General features: G+C 40.8%; 1 protein-coding gene across 1 annotated transcript in view; it reads right to left on the bottom strand.

The window, feature by feature from the left end:
- Positions 1-21,126, bottom strand: part of IQGAP3 (IQ motif containing GTPase activating protein 3) — a 297,924-nt gene that overhangs the window by 220,007 nt on the left and 56,791 nt on the right. The window contains exons 19-20 of the mRNA XM_053705201.1: positions 19,011-19,181; positions 4,016-4,099 (exon numbers count right to left, since the gene is read on the bottom strand). Of these exons, the coding sequence (XP_053561176.1) occupies positions 4,016-4,099; positions 19,011-19,181 (255 nt within the window). The remainder of the gene's footprint in view (positions 1-4,015; positions 4,100-19,010; positions 19,182-21,126) is intronic.

Here is a 21,126-nt window from a genome sequence, read left to right as displayed (position 1 = left end):
AAGATTTATCAGCATCAATCTCTGAGACAGAATCCTCTGAACCAGAAGAGTCATCAGAATCAGAATGATGATGTTCATTTAAAAATTCATCTGTAGAGAGAGAAGTTTTAAAAGATTTTTTATGTTTACTAGAAGGAGAAATAACAGACATAGCCTTCTTGATGGATTCAGAAACAAAATCTCTTATGTTATCAGGAACATTCTGCACCTTAGATGTTGAGGGAACTGCAACAGGCAATGGTACATTACTAAAGGAAATATTATCTGCATTAACAAGTTTGTCATGACAATTAATACAAACAGCCGGAGGAATAGCTACCAAAAGTTTACAGCAGATACACTTAGCTTTGGTAGTTCCAGCACTAGACAGCGATTTTCCTGAAGTATCTTCTGACTCAGATGCAACGTGAGACATCTTGCAATATGTAAGAGAAAAAACAACATATAAAGCAAAATTGATCAAATTCCTTAAATGACAGTTTCAGGAATGGGAAAAAATGCCAAAGAACAAGCTTCTAGCAACCAGAAGCAATGAAAAATGAGACAAATAATGTGGAGACAAAAGCGACGCCCATATTTTTTTAGCGCCAAATAAGACGCCCACATTATTTGGCGCCTAAATGCTTTTGGCGCCAAAAATGACGCCACATCCGGAACGCCGACATCTTTGGCGCAAAAGAACGTCAAGAAATGACGCAACTTCCGGCGACACGTATGACGCCGGAAACGGAAAAGATTTTTTGCGCCAAAAAAGTCCGCGCCAAGAATGACGCAATAAAATGAAGCATTTTCAGCCCCTGCGAGCCTAACAGCCCACAGGGAAAAAAGAGTCAAATTTTTTAAGGTAAGAAAAAATGATTGATTCAAATGCATTATCCCAAATATGAAACTGACTGTCTGAAAATAAGGAATGTTGAACATTCTGAGTCAAGGCAAATAAATGTTTGAATACATATATTTAGAACTTTATAAACAAAGTGCCCAACCATAGCTTAGAGTGTCATAGAAAATAAGATTTACTTACCCCAGGACACTCATCTACATGTTTGTAGAAAGCCAAACCAGTACTGAAACGAGAATCAGCAGAGGTAATGGTATATAAATAAGAGTATATCGTCGATCTGAAAAGGGAGGTAAGAGATGAATCTCTACGACCGATATCAGAGAACCTATGAAATAGACCCCGTAGAAGGAGATCACTGCATTCAAATAGGCAATACTCTCCTCACATCCCTCTGACATTCACTGCACGCCGAGAGGAAAACCGGGCTCCAACTTGCTGCGGAGCGCATATCAACGTAGAATCTAGCACAAACTTACTTCACCACCTCCATAGGAGGCAAAGTTTGTAAAACTGAATTGTGGGTGTGGTGAGGGGTGTATTTATAGGCATTTTGAGGTTTGGGAAACTTTGCCCCTCCTGGTAGGAATGTATATCCCATACGTCACTAGCTCATGGACTCTTGCTAATTACATGAAAGAAACCTTAATCTGCCCCCTACCAGCTGAGCTGGAATGAGGGCCGCACCTTCATGCGGACTTAGGGGCTGACTTTGGTTTCCTAAATGGCTTGGATTTATTCCAATTTGAGGAAGGCTTCCAATTGGAAGCAAATTCCTTGAGAGGAGGATTGAGTTTTTGTTCCTTATTCTGACGAAAGGAACGAAAACTGTTTGAAGCCTTAGATTTACCCTTAGGTTTTTTATCCTGAGGCAGAAAAACTCCTTTTCCTCCAGTGATAGTTGAAATAATAGAATCCAACTGAGAACCAAATAAATTACTCACTCATTCTTTCCAAGGTAATAATCTAGATTTAGATGTCATATCAGCATTCCAAGATTTAAGCCACAAAGCTCTTCTAGCTAATACAGCTAAAGACATGGATCTAACATCAATTTTGATAATATCAAAAATGGCATCACAAATAAAATGATTAGCATGTTGCAGTAAGCAAATAATGCTAGATATGTCAGAATCCGATTCTTGTTGCGCTAAATTCTCCAACCAGAAAGTTGATGCAGCCGCAACATCAGCCAAAGAAATAACAGGTCTGAGAAGATGACCTGAATATAAATAGGCCTTCCTTAGATAAGATTCAAGCTTCCTATCTAAAGGATCCTTAAAGGAAGTACTATCTTCCATAGGAATAGTGGTACGTTTAGCAAGAGTAGAAATAGCCCCATCAACTTTGGGGATTTTTTCCAAAACTCTATAGATTTTGCTGGTAAAGGATACAATTTTTTAAACCTTGAAGAAGGAATAAAAGAAGTACCTGGCTTATTCCATTCCCTAGAAATCATATCAGAAATAGTAAAAACCCCTGGAGAAACCACAGGTTTAAAAACAGCATTTAAACGTTTATTAGACTGAACGTCAATAGGACTGGTTACCTCAATATCCAAAGTAATTAACACTTCTTTTAATAAAGAATGCATATACTCTATTATAAATAAATAAGTAGATTTGTCAGTGTCAATGTCTGAGGAAGGATCTTCTGTCTCAGATAGATCCTCATCAGAAGAGGATTAATTATTATGTTGTTGGTCATTTGAAATTTCATCAGCTAAATGAGAAGTTTTAAAAGACCTTTTTTACGTTTATTAGAAGGTGGAAATGCAGACAAAGCCTTCAGAAAAGAATCAGAAACAAATTCTTTAAAATTTACAGGTATATCGTGCACATTAGAAGTTGAAGGAACTGCAACTGGCAATGTACTATTACTGATGGAAACACTAGCTGCATTTAAAAGTTTATCATGACAACTATTACAAATGACATTCGGTGAAATAATTTCTACAATTTTATAACAAATGCACTTAGCTTTGGTAGAACCAATTTCAGGCAGCAATGTTCCAGCAGAAACTTCTGAGACAGGATCAGATTGGGACATCTTGCACAATGTAAGAGAAAAAAACAACATATAAAGCAAAATTATCTATTTCCTTATATGACAGTTTCAGGAATGGGAAAAAATGCAAAAGCATAGGCCTCTGAAAGAGAAAAGCAAGAGGCAAACATCAATGGGGTATTGAAATAATGAAAAAGTTTGGCGCCAAGTATGACGCACAACGTAACGTAAACTTTTTTGGCGCCAAAAATAACCGGAAATGACACACTCGCGTCTCTAATGACGCCGCCGTGTGAAAGGTGTCGGCGTCGCGTATGACGCCGGAAATGACGAAGTTGCATCATAAACGTATTTTTTCGCGCCAAGAATGACGCAATAAAGTTTAGCATTTGAAGCACCCGCGGGCCTAATACCCGCAATAGGAAGAAGTAGTCAATTGAAAAAAAGACTAAACCCCAGGTAAGAAATACATTTCTTAAAATGTTTATATTCCCCAAATATGAAACTGACAGTCTGCAGAAGGAAATACATGAACCTGACTCATGGCAAATATAAGTACAATACATATATTTAGAACTTTACATAAATGCATAAAGTGCCAAACCATAGCTGAGGTGTCTTAAGTAATAAAAAACATACTTACCAAAAGACACCCATCCACATATAGCAGATAGCCAAACCAGTACTAAAACAGTTATTAGTAGAGGTAATGGTAAATTGAGAGTATATCGTCGATCTGAAAAGGGAGGTAGGAGATGAATCTCTACGACCGATAACAGAGAACCTATGAAAATAGACACCCGTTAGGGAAATCATCGTATTCAAATAAGTGATACTCCCTTCACGTCCCTCTGACATTCGCTGTACTCTGAGAGGAATCGGGCTTCAACAATGCTGAGAAGCGCATATCAACGTAGAAATCTTAGCACAAACTTAATTCACCACCTCCATAGGAGGCAAAGTTTGTAAAACTGAATTGTGGGTGTGGTGAGGGGTGTATTTATAGGCATTTTGAGGTTTGGGAAACTTTGCCCCTCCTGGTAGGATTGTATATCTCATATGTCACTAGCTCATGGACTCTTGCCAATTAAATGAAAGAAATATTGTCACTATAAGAACTCTACATTGAAGGACATATAATACATTGAAGGACATATAATACATTACCTTCACAACCGAGTTTACATTGCAGTACAAGTAATTTAAGCGCTCTAGGTAGGCCCTCCTCTGTCTGTAGCCACGCCAGTGAGCCTGAAATGACCCAGATACTAATTGTGGTGACATTTTATCACTGCAATATTAATCTAGCTGTTATTAAAATATAGCTCACAGATTTTATCCCTGGCAATTGGCATAGCTGGTTTTAAAATTGAATAATCAAGTAGTTCATTCTTTCGCCTAGTCTCTGTCTAAGAAGGACACTCCCAATAGCCTTTGCATGGCATTTGATAAACAACTCCCTGTTGAATTGGGGTATAACAAAAGAAAATTTATGCTTACCTGATAAATTTGTTTATTTTTAGACAAGATGAGTCCACGGATCATCTTCATTACTTATGGGATATTCACCTCCTGGTCAGCAGGAGGAGGCAAAGAGCACCACAGCAGAGCTGTTAAATAGCTTCTCCCTTCCCTCCCACTCCAGTAATTCGACCGAAGTTAGGAAGAGAAAGGAAAAGCCAAGGTGCAGAGGTGTCTGAAGATTATAATAATTAAAAACCTGTCTAAAAGAACAGACGGGCCGTGGACTCATTGTGTCTAAAAATAAATAAATTTATCAGGTAAGCATAAATTTTCTTTTCTTTTTAAAGACACGATGAGTCCACGGATCATCTTCATTACTTATGGGATACAATACCCAAGCTAGAATACACAGATACTTTTGCCTCAGTCGAGGCAAAAGTATCAAATTTAGAGAATTTTGAAAAAGTGTGAAGAGAGGACCAAGTTGCAGCCTTGCAAATCTGTTCCACAGAAGCTTCATTTTTGAATGCCCATGAGGAAGCCACAGCCCTAGTGGAATGAGCCGTAACTCTCTCAGGAGGCTGCTGTCCAGCAGTCTCATATGCAAAACGGATGATACTCTTCTGCCAAAAAGAAAGAGGTAGCCGTAGATTTCTGACCCTTACGTTTTCCAGAGAAAATTACAAAGAAGAGGACTGACGAAAGTCCTTAGTCGCTTGTAAGTAAAATTTTAAAGCACGGACCACGTCCAAATTGTGCAGAAGATATTCTTTCTGAGAAGGAGGATTAGGACACAAGGAAGGAACAACAATCACCTGATTAATGTTCCTATCTGAAACAACCTTAGGAAGAAAACCTAGTTTAGTACGTAAAACTACCTTATCTGAATGGAAAATAAGATAAGGTGAAGTGTATTGCAACGCTGAGAGCTCAGACACTCTACGAGCTGAAGAAATAGCAACATGAAATAAAACTTCCCAAGATATCAACTTAATATCTAAGGAATGCATAGGCTCAAACTGAGCCCCTTGAAGAACTTTGAGAACTAAATTAAGACTCCATGGAGGAGTAACTAGTTTGAACACAGGCCTGATCCTAACTAAGGCCTGACAAAATGATTGTACATCTGGGACATCTGTCAGACGTTTGTGTAACAAAATAGATAAAGCAGAGATTTGACCCTTTAGGGAACTTGTCGATAAACCCTTCTCCAAACCTTCGTGGAGAAAAGACAAAATTCTGGGAATCCTAACTCTACTCCATGAGTAGCCCTTGGATTCACACTAATAGAGATATTTACGCCATATCTTATGGTAAATCTTTCTAATTACAGGCTTACAAGCCTGAATCACGGTCTCTATGTCCGAATCAGAAAAACCCCGCTTGGATAAAATTAAGCGTTCAATCTCCAAGCAGTCAGCTTCAGAGAAACTAGATTTGGGTCTCCAAGGTGGCAGAGATGACATGTCCACCAGATCTGCATACCAAATCCTGCGAGGCCAAGCAGGTGCAATGAGGATCACCGATGCCCTCTCCTGCTTGATTCGAGCAATGACCCGAGGAAGAAGCTCAAACGGAGGAAACAGGTATGCAAGGCTGAAAGACCAAGGAACCGCCAGAGCATCTATCAGCTCCGCCTGGTGATACCTGGACCTTGACCTGTATCTCAGAAGCTTGGCATTCTGATAAGATGCCATGAGATCTAACTCCGGCCGACCCCATCTGAGAATCAGGTTGGAGAACACTTCCGGATAGAGTTCCCCCTCTCCGGGTTGAAAAGTCTGCCTTCTCAGAAAGTCCGCCTCCCAGTTGTCCACCCCTGGGATGTAGATCGCTGACAGATAGCAAGAATGGGCCTCCGCCCACCGGATTATCTTGGCTACCTCGGTCATCGCTAAGGAACTCCTCGTTCCTCCCTGATGATTGATGTAAGCCACTGACGTTATGTTCTCCGACTGGAATCTGATAAACGAGGCCAACTGAGGCCAGGCCAGGAGAGCATTGAAGATTGCTCTGATTTCCAGGATGTTTATAGGAAGAACAGACTCCTCCTAAGTCCACACTCCCTGAGCCTTTAGGAAACCCCAGACAGCTCCCCACCCCAGAAGGCTGGCGTCTGTTGTCACAATCACCCAGGACGGTTTGCGAAAGCAGGTTCCCTGGGATAGATGATCCAGAGACAACCACCATTGAAGCGAGTCCCTCGTCTCCTGTTCCAGGGTTATTCGAGGAGACAAGTCTGCATGATCTCCATTCCACTGCCTGAGCATGTTTAACTGCAGAGGTCTGAGTTGGAACCAAGCAAACGGGATGATTTCCATTGCCGCCACCATCAGTCCGATTACTTCCATGCACTGAGCCACTGACAGCCGAGGAGTGGACTGAAGGGCTCGACAGGTATCTAGAATCTTTGATTTCCTGACTTCTGTCTGAAAAATCCTCAGATATAGAATCGATTAAAGTTCCCAGGAAAATCACCCTTGTTTTGGAGATTAAGGAACTCTTTTCCAGATTTACCTTCCACCCGTGAGTTCTCAGGAAGGATAGCACAACGTCGGTATGAGATCTTGCTTGTTGACAAGATGGCGCCTGGATTAGAATATTGTCCAGATAAGGCGCCACCGCAATGCCCCGTGGTCTTTGAACCGCCAGTAGAGACCCAAGAACTTTTGTGAAAATTCTGGGTGCTGTGGCCAGACTCAAAGGAAGAGCCACGAACTGAAAGTGTTTGTCCAGAAAAGCAAACCTCAGGAACCTGTGATGATCTCTGTGGATAGGAACATGTAGATATGCATCCTTTAAATCCACTGTCGTCATAAATTGACCCTCCTGGATCAATGGAAGAATGGTACAAATAGTTTCCATCTTGAATAACGGAACTATGAGAAACTTGTTTAGACTCTTGAGGTCTAAGATTGGTCTGAAAGTTCCCTCCTTTTTGGGAACCACAAACAGATTTGAAAAAAAAACCTGCCCCTGTTCCTGTACTGGAACGGGAACAATCACTCCCAGGGATGTCTCTAACACAATGTAAGAACGACTCTTTTTTTTTTATCTGGTTTGCAGATAATCTTGAAAGAAGAAATCTTCCTCTGGGAGGAAAACTTTTGAACTCCAGTTTGTATCCCTGAGACACTTTTTCTACTGCCCAGGGATCCTGAACATCCCGAACCCAAGCCTGAACGAAGAAGGAAAGTCTGCCCCCTACCAGATCTGGTCCAGGATCGGGGGCATGCCCTTCATGCTGTTTTGGATTCAACAGCAGGCTTCTTGGATTGTTTACCCTTGTTCCAAGACTGGTTGGGACTCCAAGTAGGCTTAGATTGTTCTGGTTTAGAGGAGGAAGAGAAAGAATTTCCCTTGAAATTTCAAAAGGAACAAAAATTACTCTGTCGTCCTTTGTTTGTTTCTCTTATCCTGAGGAAGGAGATGACCGTTACCTCCCGTGATATCATAGATAATTTCTGTCAGGCCAGGTCCAAACAAGGCCCTTGTAAGGAATCGCTAGAAGCTTAGACTTAGATGTCACATCCGCAGACCAAGGTTTTAACCATAAGGCTCTGCAGGCTAGGATAGAGAACCCCCGAACTCTTAGCTGCCAATTTAGTAATTTGTAGAGAAGGGTCCGTAATAAAACCATTAGCTAACTTCAGAGCTTTAATCCTATCTTGGATCTCCTCTAAGGAAGTCTCAGTCCTGAGAGACTCAGACAAAGCATCAAACCAATATACTGCTGCACTAGTAACAGTAGCAATGCACGCAGCTGGCTGCATTAGCAGATCCTGGTGAACATAATTCTTCTTAAGTAGACCCTCCAACTTTTTGTCCATGGGATCCTTAAAAGCACAACTATCCTCAATGGGAATAGTAGTTCGCTTGGCTAAGGTGGAAATAGCCCCTTCCACCTTAGGAACCGTCTGCCAAGTCTCCCTGACAGAGTCAGCTATAGGAAACATTTTCTTGAAAATAGGAGAGGGGGAGAAGGGAATACCTGGTCTCTCCCATTCCTTTGAAATAATCTCCGAAGCTCGCTTTGGCATTGGAAAAACGTCTAAGTAAGAGGGAACTTCAAAATATCTGTCCAATTCACTCTACTTCGCAGGAGCAACCACTACTGTAGAATCAGTTGTCTAAAGTAACCAAAACCTCCCTAAGTAACAGGCGAAGGTGTTCTAGTTTAAACCTGAAAGATACAACCTCTGAATCAGTCAAAGGAAATGAACTTTCTGAGTCTGAAATTTCGCCTTCTGATAGAACCTCAATACCCTCCATCTCAGTTCCCTGGGAGGGTACATCCGCGATTGCCACCATTGCATCAGAAACCTCACTGACAACATGGTTGTCTTTCCTCTTACGTTTGCCTTGTAGCATAGGAAAAGCAGACAACGCATCAGAAATTGTGGAAGAAATAAGCGTAGCTATGTCTTTTAAGGTAACTCCAGCAGGCGCTAGAGCAGAAGTACAGGGCACTGCTTGCGCGGGCGTTAAAGTCTGGGACGCTTGAGGAGAAAGCTGCGGCATACTCTGAATCTCAGACTCCTGAGAAGCATCCGCTTTTGAAAAATTTTGCTCATGAAAATTTTTTTTCCCTATAACTTAAAGCCCTCCCAATACATGAGGGACAGAAAGGGATTGCTGGTTCCACATTTGCATCCAAACACATGGAGCAAGTAACATTTTGCACGGCTCCTATGTCCATACTGAAGCACAATAAGAAAAACAATGTAATATTTTTTTTAATTTTTTTTTAAACGTTACTGTCTCTTTAAAATTTAAAAAGGTAACTTTTTTTACTACATGAGAAATATGTGCTCAAAAATGGTCAAAAGATAATCAAATTACTCTATATCTACAAAAAAAATTGAAAACAGAAAAACATTACTGTGTCTTTAAATTTCAAAAGATAACTTTTTTACTGCAATAGGGATAAACGTATCCCATCAGCTAAACAAAGCAAAATTCAGACACCCTTACACCTCAACAACTCTGCTGATGCGCCTACCTGCCAAACGGACTCACTCCCTGGTCTCAACTTTTTTAGAGCTGGAACGATCCGGATGTTCAGGAGCACAATATCGCTATAACCACTTGCTTAATAGGAAACCATGCGGTTTTAGAGCCACAATGTGCAGACGTCCATACAATGATAAAACGGCTGAGTACTGCGCAGTTAACTTAGGAAGCGTGCGAACCGATAGCCCCGCCCATCGTGGGCGTTACAGTCAAAAACACATTACCCAAACGGCTTAAATGTCTTACATAAACCGATATGAAAATAACCACCATAAACGAAAAATGAGCGCAACTCCCAGCCCCAGTGCCTGTACTTATGGCTGTCCTGTGCAATACCCTCCAAATAAGAGAGATTGATGTCCCAACATAAGGAGCCCTTTGTCTGAGCCTTATGTGATATCCAGATAAAATTAAAGTGCCCACTTTCCTCTGAGTTTACTTTTCCCAGAATAAACAAGGTTAGCACTTACCTTAAATACTGTCCAACAGCAGGACAGTCCAGCAGGTTTAAGGTCCTTTCCCTCCCATAGCCCTGTGGAAAATGATAAAGCCTGAGTTAAGTGTGCTTAGGCTATCAGGATAAGGGCAGCATAAATGTATAGGAGGGCGCAGTGAGAATTATGTCCCACCAGTTTCTATTGCTCTAAAGCCACCAAAAGCTCTACTGAAGAGACTGATATGGACTACGGCTATGCCCTAGAACAAAGCAGCACAATCTTGCACTACTTTAAAAATAATAAACTCTTGATTGAAGACTATTTTCTAACACCTAACTTTACCTCTTCCTAGCACTAAAGTAGGCAAAGAGAATGACTGGAATGGGAGGGAAGGGAGGAGCTATTTAACAGCTCAGCTGTGGTGCTCTTTGCCTCCTCCTGCTGACCAGGAGGTGAATATCCCATAAAGTAATGAAGATGATCTGTGGACTCATCGTGTTTTTAAAAATAAACTGGAACACCAAAACCTCCCTCTCTTATCCTGTTCCTGCTGAAAAGATGGCTGATGTTGGACACACTGGAGAATAAGGCTAAGTATATTCCTTGGATAAAATCCTGTGATTATTTTAGAAGTTGCAGAAATTGGGGTTGTGGTAAAGTTGCCCTGTATTCATTATTTGGACTGTTTTGCTGTAAAATAAATGTGTATATATACACCTGTAAATATGTATCTTATTATTAACATATATTGATTCCTAATAAACTCTTTGGAAACAATGGAGACTCTAAACTAATAAATAACTACACTAATAAGGATCCCCAAACTTTGTATAAGACCATGTGCTTTTAAAGTATATCCGATTTAAAAAAAAAAGCTGGGGCCTCCTAAAAACTACTAGTGAATATGTCACTAACTAAAAGTTATATAAAAATGTTCCTTGCGGCATGCTTTGCCGAAAAGTAGGTAGGCAGGCTCAAGAGTATGCACATGGCTAGCACAGTTTTGCAAGAATGCTTTTCTTAGTACTCATATAGTAGCAGTGTTTGCACAATGTATAATATTTTTTAAAGCATTCTTGAAAAACTGCTCCCACATATGTGCTCGCTCCTGAGCCTACCAAGTTTTGCTCTTCAACAAAAAATACAAAGGAAAAAGTAAATTTGATAATAGCATATAATAATAAAAAAAAATCCAATGCATTTCTATCTGAATCATAACAGAAAACATTTTAGTTGCATATCCCTTTAAGCTGTTGGCTGAACCAAATGTTATATAATTGTTAAAATAGCTATTTGCCCTTAAACAATTTTTTTTTGTTTTTTTTTTTTTTGTTAAATAGATTTAATTTATGGGAAATACAGATTTTCCTCTTAAATACAATACAATACATAGGTTAGAAAGAAAATGGGCGCCTCGTAGTGAAATCCATATGTGATATATAATAAAGAAGGTAAATAGTAAAAACAGAATTTATGTTTACCTGATAAATTACTTTCTCCAACGGTGTGTCCGGTCCACGGCGTCATCCTTACTTGTGGGATACTCTTCCCCAACAGGAAATGGCAAAGAGCCCAGCAAAGCTGGTCACATGATCCCTCCTAGGCTCCGCCTTCCCCAGTCATTCGACCGACGTAAAGGAGGAATATTTGCATAGGAGAAACCATATGATACCGTGGTGACTGTAGTTAAAGAAAAATAAATTATCAGACCTGATTAAAAAACCAGGGCGGGCCGTGGACCGGACACACCGTTGGAGAAAGTAATTTATCAGGTAAACATAAATTCTGTTTTCTCCAACATAGGTGTGTCCGGTCCACGGCGTCATCCTTACTTGTGGGAACCAATACCAAAGCTTTAGGACACGGATGAAGGGAGGGAGCAAATCAGGTCACCTAGATGGAAGGCACCACGGCTTGCAAAACCCTTTCTCCCAAAAATAGCCTCAGAAGAAGCAAAAGTATCAAACTTGTAAAATTTAGTAAAAGTGTGCAGTGAAGACCAAGTCGCTGCCTTACATATCTGATCAACAGAAGCCTCGTTCTTGAAGGCCCATGTGGAAGCCACAGCCCTAGTGGAATGAGCTGTGATTCTTTCAGGAGGCTGCCGTCCGGCAGTCTCGTAAGCCAATCTGATGATGCTTTTAATCCAAAAAGAGAGAGAGGTAGAAGTTGCTTTTTGACCTCTCCTTTTACCAGAATAAACAACAAACAAGGAAGATGTTTGTCTAAAATCCTTTGTAGCATCTAAATAAAATTTTAGAGCACGAACAACATCCAAATTGTGCAACAAACGTTCCTTCTTTGAAACTGGATTCGGACACAAAGAAGGCACGACTATCTCCTGGTTAATGTTTTTGTTAGAAACAACTTTCGGAAGAAAACCAGGTTTAGTACGTAAAACCACCTTATCTGCATGGAACACCAGATAAGGAGGAGAACACTGCAGAGCAGATAATTCTGAAACTCTTCTAGCAGAAGAAATTGCAACCAAAAACAAAACTTTCCAAGATAATAACTTAATATCAACGGAATACAAGGGTTGAAACGGAACCCCCTGAAGAACTGAAAGAACTAAATTGAGACTCCAAGGAGGAGTCAAAGGTTTGTAAACAGGCTTGATTCTAACCAGAGCCTGAACAAAGGCTTGAACATCTGGCACAGCTGCCAGCTTTTTGTGAAGTAACACAGACAAGGCAGAAATCTGTCCCTTCAAGGAACTTGCAGATAATCCTTTCTCCAAACCTTCTTGAAGAAAGGATAGAATCTTAGGAATTTTTACCTTGTCCCAAGGGAATCCTTTAGATTCACACCAACAGATATATTTTTTCCATATTTTGTGGTAAATTTTTCTAGTTACAGGCTTTCTGGCCTGAACAAGAGTATCAATGACAGAATCTGAGAACCCTCGCTTTGATGAGATCAAGCGTTCAATCTCCAAGCAGTCAGTTGGAGTGAGACCAGATTCGGATGTTCGAACGGACCTTGAACAAGAAGGTCTCGTCTCAAAGGTAGCTTCCATGGTGGAGCCGATGACATATTCACCAGGTCTGCATACCAAGTCCTGCGTGGCCACGCAGGAGCTATCAAGATCACCGATGCCCTCTCCTCATTGATCCTGGCTACCAGCCTGGGAATGAGAGGAAATGGCGGGAATACATAAGCTAGTTTGAAGGTCCAAGGTGCTACTAGTGCATCTACTAGAGTCGCCTTGGGATCCCTGGATCTGGACCCGTAGCAAGGAACCTTGAAGTTCTGACGAGAGGCCATCAGATCCATGTCTGGAATGCCCCACAATTGAGTAATTTGGGCAAAGATTTCCGGATGGAGTTCCCACTCCCCCGGATGAAATGTCTGACGACTCAGAAAATCCGCTTCCCAATTTTCCACTCCTGGGATGTGGATTGCAGACAAGTGGCAGGAGTGAGTCTCCGCCCAATGAATGATTTTGGTCACTTCTTCCATCGCCAGGGAACTCCTTGTTCCCCCCTGATGGTTGATGTACACAACAGTCGTCATGTTGTCTGATTGAAACCGTATGAACTTGGCCTTTGCTAGCTGAGGCCAAGCCTTGAGAGCATTGAATATCGCTCTCAGTTCCAGAATATTTATCGGGAGAAGAGATTCTTCCCGAGACCAAAGACCCTGAGCTTTCAGGGGTCCCCAGACCGCGCCCCAGCCCACCAGACTGGCGTCGGTCGTGACAATGACCCACTCTGGTCTGCGGAAGCTCATCCCCTGTGACAGGTTGTCCAGGGACAGCCACCAACGGAGTGAATCTCTGGTCCTCTGATCTACTTGTATCGTCGGAGACAAGTCTGTATAGTCCCCATTCCACTGACTGAGCATGCACAGTTGTAATGGTCTTAGATGAATTCGCGCAAAAGGAACTATGTCCATTGCCGCTACCATCAAACCTATTACTTCCATGCACTGCGCTATGGAAGGAAGAGGAACAGAATGAAGTATTTGACAAGAGTTTAGAAGTTTTGATTTTCTGGCCTCTGTCAGAAAAATCCTCATTTCTAAGGAGTCTATTATTGTTCCCAAGAAGGGAACCCTTGTTGACGGAGATAGAGAACTTTTTTCTACGTTCACTTTCCACCCGTGAGATCTGAGAAAGGCCAGGACAATGTCCGTGTGAGCCTTTGCTTGAGGAAGGGACGACGCTTGAATCAGAATGTCGTCCAAGTAAGGTACTACTGCAATGCCCCTTGGTCTTAGCACCGCTAGAAGGGACCCTAGTACCTTTGTGAAAATTCTTGGAGCAGTGGCTAATCCGAACGGAAGTGCCACAAACTGGAAATGCTTGTCCAGGAATGCGAACCTTAGGAACCGATGATGTTCCTTGTGGATAGGAATATGTAGATACGCATCCTTTAAATCCACCGTGGTCATGAATTGACCTTCCTGGATGGAAGGAAGAATTGTTCGAATGGTTTCCATTTTGAACGATGGAACCTTGAGAAACTTGTTTAGGATCTTGAGATCTAAGATTGGTCTGAATGTTCCCTCTTTTTTGGGAACTACGAACAGATTGGAGTAGAACCCCATCCCTTGTTCTCCTAATGGAACAGGATGAATCACTCCCATTTTTAACAGGTCTTCTACACAATGTAAGAATGCCTGTTTTTTTATGTGGTCTGAAGACAATTGAGACCTGTGGAACCTCCCCCTTGGGGGAAGCCCCTTGAATTCCAGAAGATAACCTTGGGAGACTATTTCTAGTGCCCAAGGATCCAGAACATCTCTTGCCCAAGCCTGAGCGAAGAGAGAGAGTCTGCCCCCCACCAGATCCGGTCCCGGATCAGGGGCCAACATCTCATGCTGTCTTGGTAGCAGTGGCAGGTTTCTTGGCCTGCTTTCCTTTGTTCCAGCCTTGCATTGGTCTCCAGGCTGGCTTGGCTTGAGAAGTATTACCCTCTTGCTTAGAGGACGTAGCACTTGGGGCTGGTCCGTTTCTGCGAAAGGGACGAAAATTAGGTTTATTTTTGGCCTTGAAAGACCTGTCCTGAGGAAGGGCGTGGCCCTTGCCCCCAGTGATATCAGAGATAATCTCTTTCAAGTCAGGGCCAAACAGCGTTTTCCCCTTGAAAGGAATGTTAAGCAATTTGTTCTTGGAAGACACATCCGCTGACCAAGATTTTAGCCAAAGCGCTCTGCGCGCCACAATAGCAAAACCAGAATTCTTCGCCGCTAACCTAGCCAATTGCAAAGTGGCGTCTAGGGTGAAAGAATTAGCCAATTTGAGAGCATGAATTCTGTCCATAATCTCCTCATAAGAAGAAGAATTATTATTGAGCGCCTTTTCTAGTTCATCGAACCAGAAACACGCTGCTGTAGTGACAGGAACAATGCATGAAATTGGTTGTAGAAGGTAACCTTGCTGAACAAACATCTTTTTAAGCAAACCTTCTAATTTTTTATCCATAGGATCTTTGAAAGCACAACTATCTTCTATGGGTATAGTGGTGCGTTTGTTTAGAGTAGAAACCGCCCCCTCGACCTTGGGGACTGTCTGCCATAAGTCCTTTCTGGGGTCGACCATAGGAAACAATTTTTTAAATATGGGGGGAGGGACGAAAGGTATACCGGGCCTTTCCCATTCTTTATTTACAATGTCCGCCACCCGCTTGGGTATAGGAAAAGCTTCGGGGGGCCCCGGGACCTCTAGGAACTTGTCCATTTTACATAGTTTCTCTGGAATGACCAAATTCTCACAATCATCCAGAGTAGATAACACCTCCTTAAGCAGAGCGCGGAGATGTTCCAATTTAAATTTAAATGTAATCACATCAGGTTCAGCTTGTTGAGAAATTTTCCCTGAATCTGAAATTTCTCCCTCAGACAAAACCTCCCTGGCCCCCTCAGACTGGTGTAGGGGCGCTTCAGAACCAATATCATCAGCGTCCTCATGCTCTTCAGTATTTTCTAAAACAGAGCAGTCGCGCTTTCGCTGATAAGTGGGCATTTTGGCTAAAATGTTTTTGATAGAATTATCCATTACAGCCGTTAATTGTTGCATAGTAAGGAGTATTGGCGCACTAGATGTACTAGGGGCCTCCTGTGTGGGCAAGACTGGCGTAGACGGAGGGGATGATGCAGTACCATGCTTACTCCCCTCACTTGAGGAATCATCTTGGGCATCATTTTCTCTAAATTTTGTGTCACATAAATCACATCTATTTAAATGAGAAGGAACCTTGGCTTCCCCACATTCAGAACACAGTCTATCTGGTAGTTCAGACATGTTAAACAGGCATAAACTTGATAACAAAGTACAAAAAAACTTTTAAAATAAACCGTTACTGTCACTTTAAATTTTAAACTGAACACACTTTATTACTGCAATTGTGAAAAAGTATGAAGGAATTGTTCAAAATTCACCAAAATTTCACCACAGTGTCTTAAAGCCTTAAAAGTATTGCACACCAAATTTGGAAGCTTTAACCCTTAAAATAACGGAACCGGAGCCGTTTTTATATTTAACCCCTTTACAGTCCCTGGTATCTGCTTTGCTGAGACCCAACCAAGCCCAAAGGGGAATACGATACCAAATGACGCCTTCAGAAAGTCTTTTCTATGTATCAGAGCTCCTCACACATGCATCTGCATGTCATGCTTCCCAAAAACAAGTGCGCAATAGAGGCGCGAAAATGAGACTCTGCCTATGATTAGGGAAAGCCCCTAGAGAATAAGGTGTCCAATACAGTGCCTGCCGGTTATTTTACATAATTCCCAAGATTAAAATAATTCCTCAAGGCTATAGAGTATAAAATATGCTTATATATAAATCGATTTAGCCCAGAAAATGTCTACAGTCTTAAAAGCCCTTGTGAAGCCCTTTTTTTCTTTCTGTAATAAAAATGGCTTACCGGATCCCATAGGGAAAATGACAGCTTCCAGCATTACATAGTCTTGTTAGAATGTGTCATACCTCAAGCAGCAAAAGTCTGCTCACTGTTCCCCCAACTGAAGTTAATTCCTCTCAACAGTCCTGTGTGGAAACAGCCATCGATTTTAGTAACGGTTGCTAAAATCATTTTCCTCTTACAAACAGAAATCTTCATCTCTTTTCTGTTTCAGAGTAAATAGTACATACCAGCACTATTTTAAAATAAACTCTTGATTGAATAATAAAAACTACAGTTAAACACTAAAAAACTCTAAGCCATCTCCGTGGAGATGTTGCCTGTACAACGGCAAAGAGAATGACTGGGGAAGGCGGAGCCTAGGAGGGATCATGTGACCAGCTTTGCTGGGCTCTTTGCCATTTCCTGTTGGGGAAGAGAATATCCCACAAGTAAGGATGACGCCGTGGACCGGACACACCTATGTTGGAGAAAAACACAATTTTTTTAGGCACTAGATAGCGCAAACAGGCAGGCTGACACTTACAGTAGTCAACTAACTGGATACTGTTATGCCTGATGAAACAACCGTGTTGTGTGGCCGAGAAACGCGTTGCAGCAACATTAAACTTGTCTTTTAACATTTATATACGGAGGAGTCTTTCTGCCTGATTATTCAGATTTAATTTACTCTATCTGCACAAAGAACTATACAAACCATTACATCACAATTGGTTTGCATGCACCATATCTTCAGCCTGTTTGATACTTAGATTCAAACTTCCCTGTGTTCTTACCTATGACCGGAGAACTGGTCTCTACCTTGATAGAGGATCAGTATCCAGTTAACCGACTACTGCAAGTGTCAGCCTGCCTGTTTGCACTACCTAGGGCCTTCAAAAATTGTGAGTTTTAACTATTTACCTTCTTTATTATATATCACATATGGATTTCACTATGAGGCGCCCATTTTCTTTCTAACCTAGATCATTGAGGTGAACGGAGATCATTCCCCCAAGTGGAGCTGCCTGATACACTCCTTTTTTACTTGGAGGGAAAAAAAATTTAAGCAATTGAACTTTTGTTTCTTTAACATGAACACTATTTCTGTCATTTATAAAGGTTAACCAATTTCACATTTGTTACCAGAATTTATTAATTTATTACTTTATCATGTTAAATAATATCTTACCATTTCACTAATTTTTACTCATTCCTGAGAGTCCACATATCATTCATACACCTTTTAAAACCAAAATATATTTTTTGTAACAATTTTTCACATTACAAACATTTCTACCAATTCCCCTTTTTTCCCACTAGTTATTTTTAGTGCGCCACCTCTTGGGGGTTTAATCACCTTTACTTTTCACAATACAATACATTATTATAGTATAACACAATGTCCTTAAATCATGCAATAAAAAAAAAAAAAGTTAAACTAGTGCTATATACCTATATATTATCCCAAATATAGTGTGTGCTGTTTCCCACTAGCCTCCCCCTCTGAAGAAGCGTTGCAAAACGTGCGTTAAGGGTGCCACACTGGAAGTACTTATCTTCCCTTTCTAAACCTCTTGAGCTTATCCTGATTATTATAATCATAACCAGCCTGTTTGCTATAGTCTCTCTGCAATATTAGACAGTGATAAATGTAATTGAGCTCCAGAATTGAAGGAGATTAGTCTAAGATCAGGATTGTTTCTATGCTTGATACCTCCAGATAGAATATATAGAACCTTGCTAACAACCTTTGACAATATAGCCACAATGATTTAATGCTTGTAACATACAGATGTATGCATATTAAACAGAGAAGCTATTACTACTTTAATTTTACAGGCTCAATGTGTTTTTAACCCGTCTTTAAATGTTACTGCAAATGTGAAAGGATTACATTTCATTATTTTAATTGATAATAACCTAGTTATATTTTAAATGATTCTGTTTATATTACCTGCATAACAATGATTTAGTTTGTGTGTAAACTTACTTTCAGTTGTATCTTAGCACTTCTATCCGAATCATGAAAGAAAACATTTTGGTTTCATATCTCTTTAAGCTGTTAGCTGAACCAAATGTTATATAAATGTTAAAACACAATGTAACACAATGTCTTTAAATTATGCAATAATAAAAGTTAAACTAGTTCTATATCCCTATATCTTATCTCAAATAAAGTGCGTGCCATTTCCCACTAACCTGACTGCATCCTTGCATGTGGGAAGTAGCCAAAGAACTTTCATCCTTGCAGTGACAGCTAAGCTACCTGGGCTCCTCTTTTGTAAACTAGTGCATGCTGCTGATAACAGCTGCTGTGACAGGCTAAACTGAATACCTCTGAAACTAAACTTGAGTTCACAAAATATTGCTAAAGAAAGTAATGGCAAAGAGCAATACCTGAATAAGTGTGACAGCTGGCACTTGTTTGTGCAGCAGGTGGATTCTACCACAATAGGCCTTGCGGACGAGATAGCCTCTCATGCGAGCCTGAAGTTTCACTACCATGTCCAAATTGGCTCCCCACTGTATCCGTCGCTTGAAATTACTGGTAACTTGGGTTATTGCAGTCTAAAAGATTCAAGAGCATCAGTAATTCTAAGTGTACTAAAATAGGTTTGATTATGTCATGTCAGAAAAACATAATATAAGCACAACAGATCAAAGATGGTCAAAAATATTTTTTCTTAATCAAGACAAAACAGAATGGAATTATGAGCAATACTAAAACTATTGTGGTATCTGGCCTTGCAATTGTGGCCGTGTGGCAATTTGTACAACAGTGAGTAGTTTCTTTCTATGGTAGTCACAAAAGACTCTTATAATATTCTGGTTCCCTCGTCTATGAGAGCCCTTTATACTAACCACAATGCTCTGCAAAAAAGCACAGTAAGACACTACAAAGATAATGTTTTATTTACAACACATATGAGCACTGAAGTGTTTTTTATTTTCTCTAAAACAATACATCTTACAAAAGGTGTAGTTAAGCCAACCATACCATACACCAATAACTCTCAGTTGTAATATCTGTTTGAACTATTCAGCTCTAAAACCACTAGCCCTTGATATGAGCATTTTTGCCGTACTTAAAAACTGCAGCTAAAATTATTTAAAATTACTGTTAGCAAGGGGGCAATCTTCAAATTGCACTTAAGGGTTACTTGTATATAGCACATTCCATAGACAGTCAATAACTTAGAAAGCCTAAAAGCATATTCTGTCATCAACAGATTTACTGGGGAGTCACATTTAGCGCAATCATGCCCTTAGGCTACACTCCTCTAAAAACAGAGGCTGGACCAGGAAAAAAATAAATATATGTTGGCTTGTCTGCAAGTCCTCTAACCCTATATTTTCATTGGCCTTAGAGCAATAAGACCCTAATGCAGAAGTAAGCAGCGACTCGTGTCCTTTTGGATATTTTCATAGCCGGATTGATTCCTGTGCAAATCCAGATCTTTAGAGTGGGGATCTGTTACAAGAAAAAGTCTGGCTACGAAAATATGGCATGAGCTGCTGCCTACTTCCGCATTCGGATCCTCATGAAGAATCTGAATGCACATTCCTAATTTTAGAGATCGATAGGTCGATTTTCGTTTATGGGGGTTTAGAAATGGAGGTATGAATATTTTAAAACTGAGTGATACAAATGACACTGAGGTTCCATAACAAAGAGTAAGTTATTAAATGTTAGCTATTTCTCACTTAGAAATGATATCCATAACACAATTTTAAAAAAAACAGAATTTATGTTTACCTGATAAATTTCTTTCTCCAACGGTGTGTCCGGTCCACGGCGTCATCCTTACTTGTGGGATATTCTCTTCCCCAACAGGAAATGGCAAAGAGCCCAGCAAAGCTGGTCACATGATCCCTCCTAGGCTCCGCCTACCCCAGTCATTCGACCGACGTTAAGGAGGAATATTTGCATAGGAGAAACCATATGGTACCGTGGTGACTGTAGTTAAAGAAAATAAAATATCAGACCTGATTAAAAAAACCAGGGCGGGCCGTGGACCGGACACACCGTTGGAGAAAGAAATTTATCAGGTAAACATAAATTCTGTTTTCTCCAACATAGGTGTGTCCGGTCCACGGCGTCATCCTTACTTGTGGGAACCAATACCAAAGCTTTAGGACACGGATGAAGGGAGGGAGCAAATCAGGTCACCTAAATGGAAGGCACCACGGCTTGCAAAACCTTTCTCCCAAAAATAGCCTCAGAAGAAGCAAAAGTATCAAACTTGTAAAATTTGGTAAAAGTGTGCAGTGAAGACCAAGTCGCTGCCCTACATATCTGATCAACAGAAGCCTCGTTCTTGAAGGCCCATGTGGAAGCCACAGCCCTAGTGGAATGAGCTGTGATTCTTTCGGGAGGCTGCCGTCCGGCAGTCTCGTAAGCCAATCTGATGATGCTTTTAATCCAAAAAGAGAGAGAGGTAGAAGTTGCTTTTTGACCTCTCCTTTTACCTGAATAAACAACAAACAAGGAAGATGTTTGTCTAAAATCCTT

This window comes from Bombina bombina, chromosome 1, assembly GCF_027579735.1.
Source record: "Bombina bombina isolate aBomBom1 chromosome 1, aBomBom1.pri, whole genome shotgun sequence".
In the NCBI taxonomy this organism is placed as follows: Eukaryota; Metazoa; Chordata; class Amphibia; order Anura; family Bombinatoridae; genus Bombina; species Bombina bombina.
Note: the sequence above shows the minus strand (reverse complement) of the source record. Positions and strands in the feature narration are given on the sequence as shown.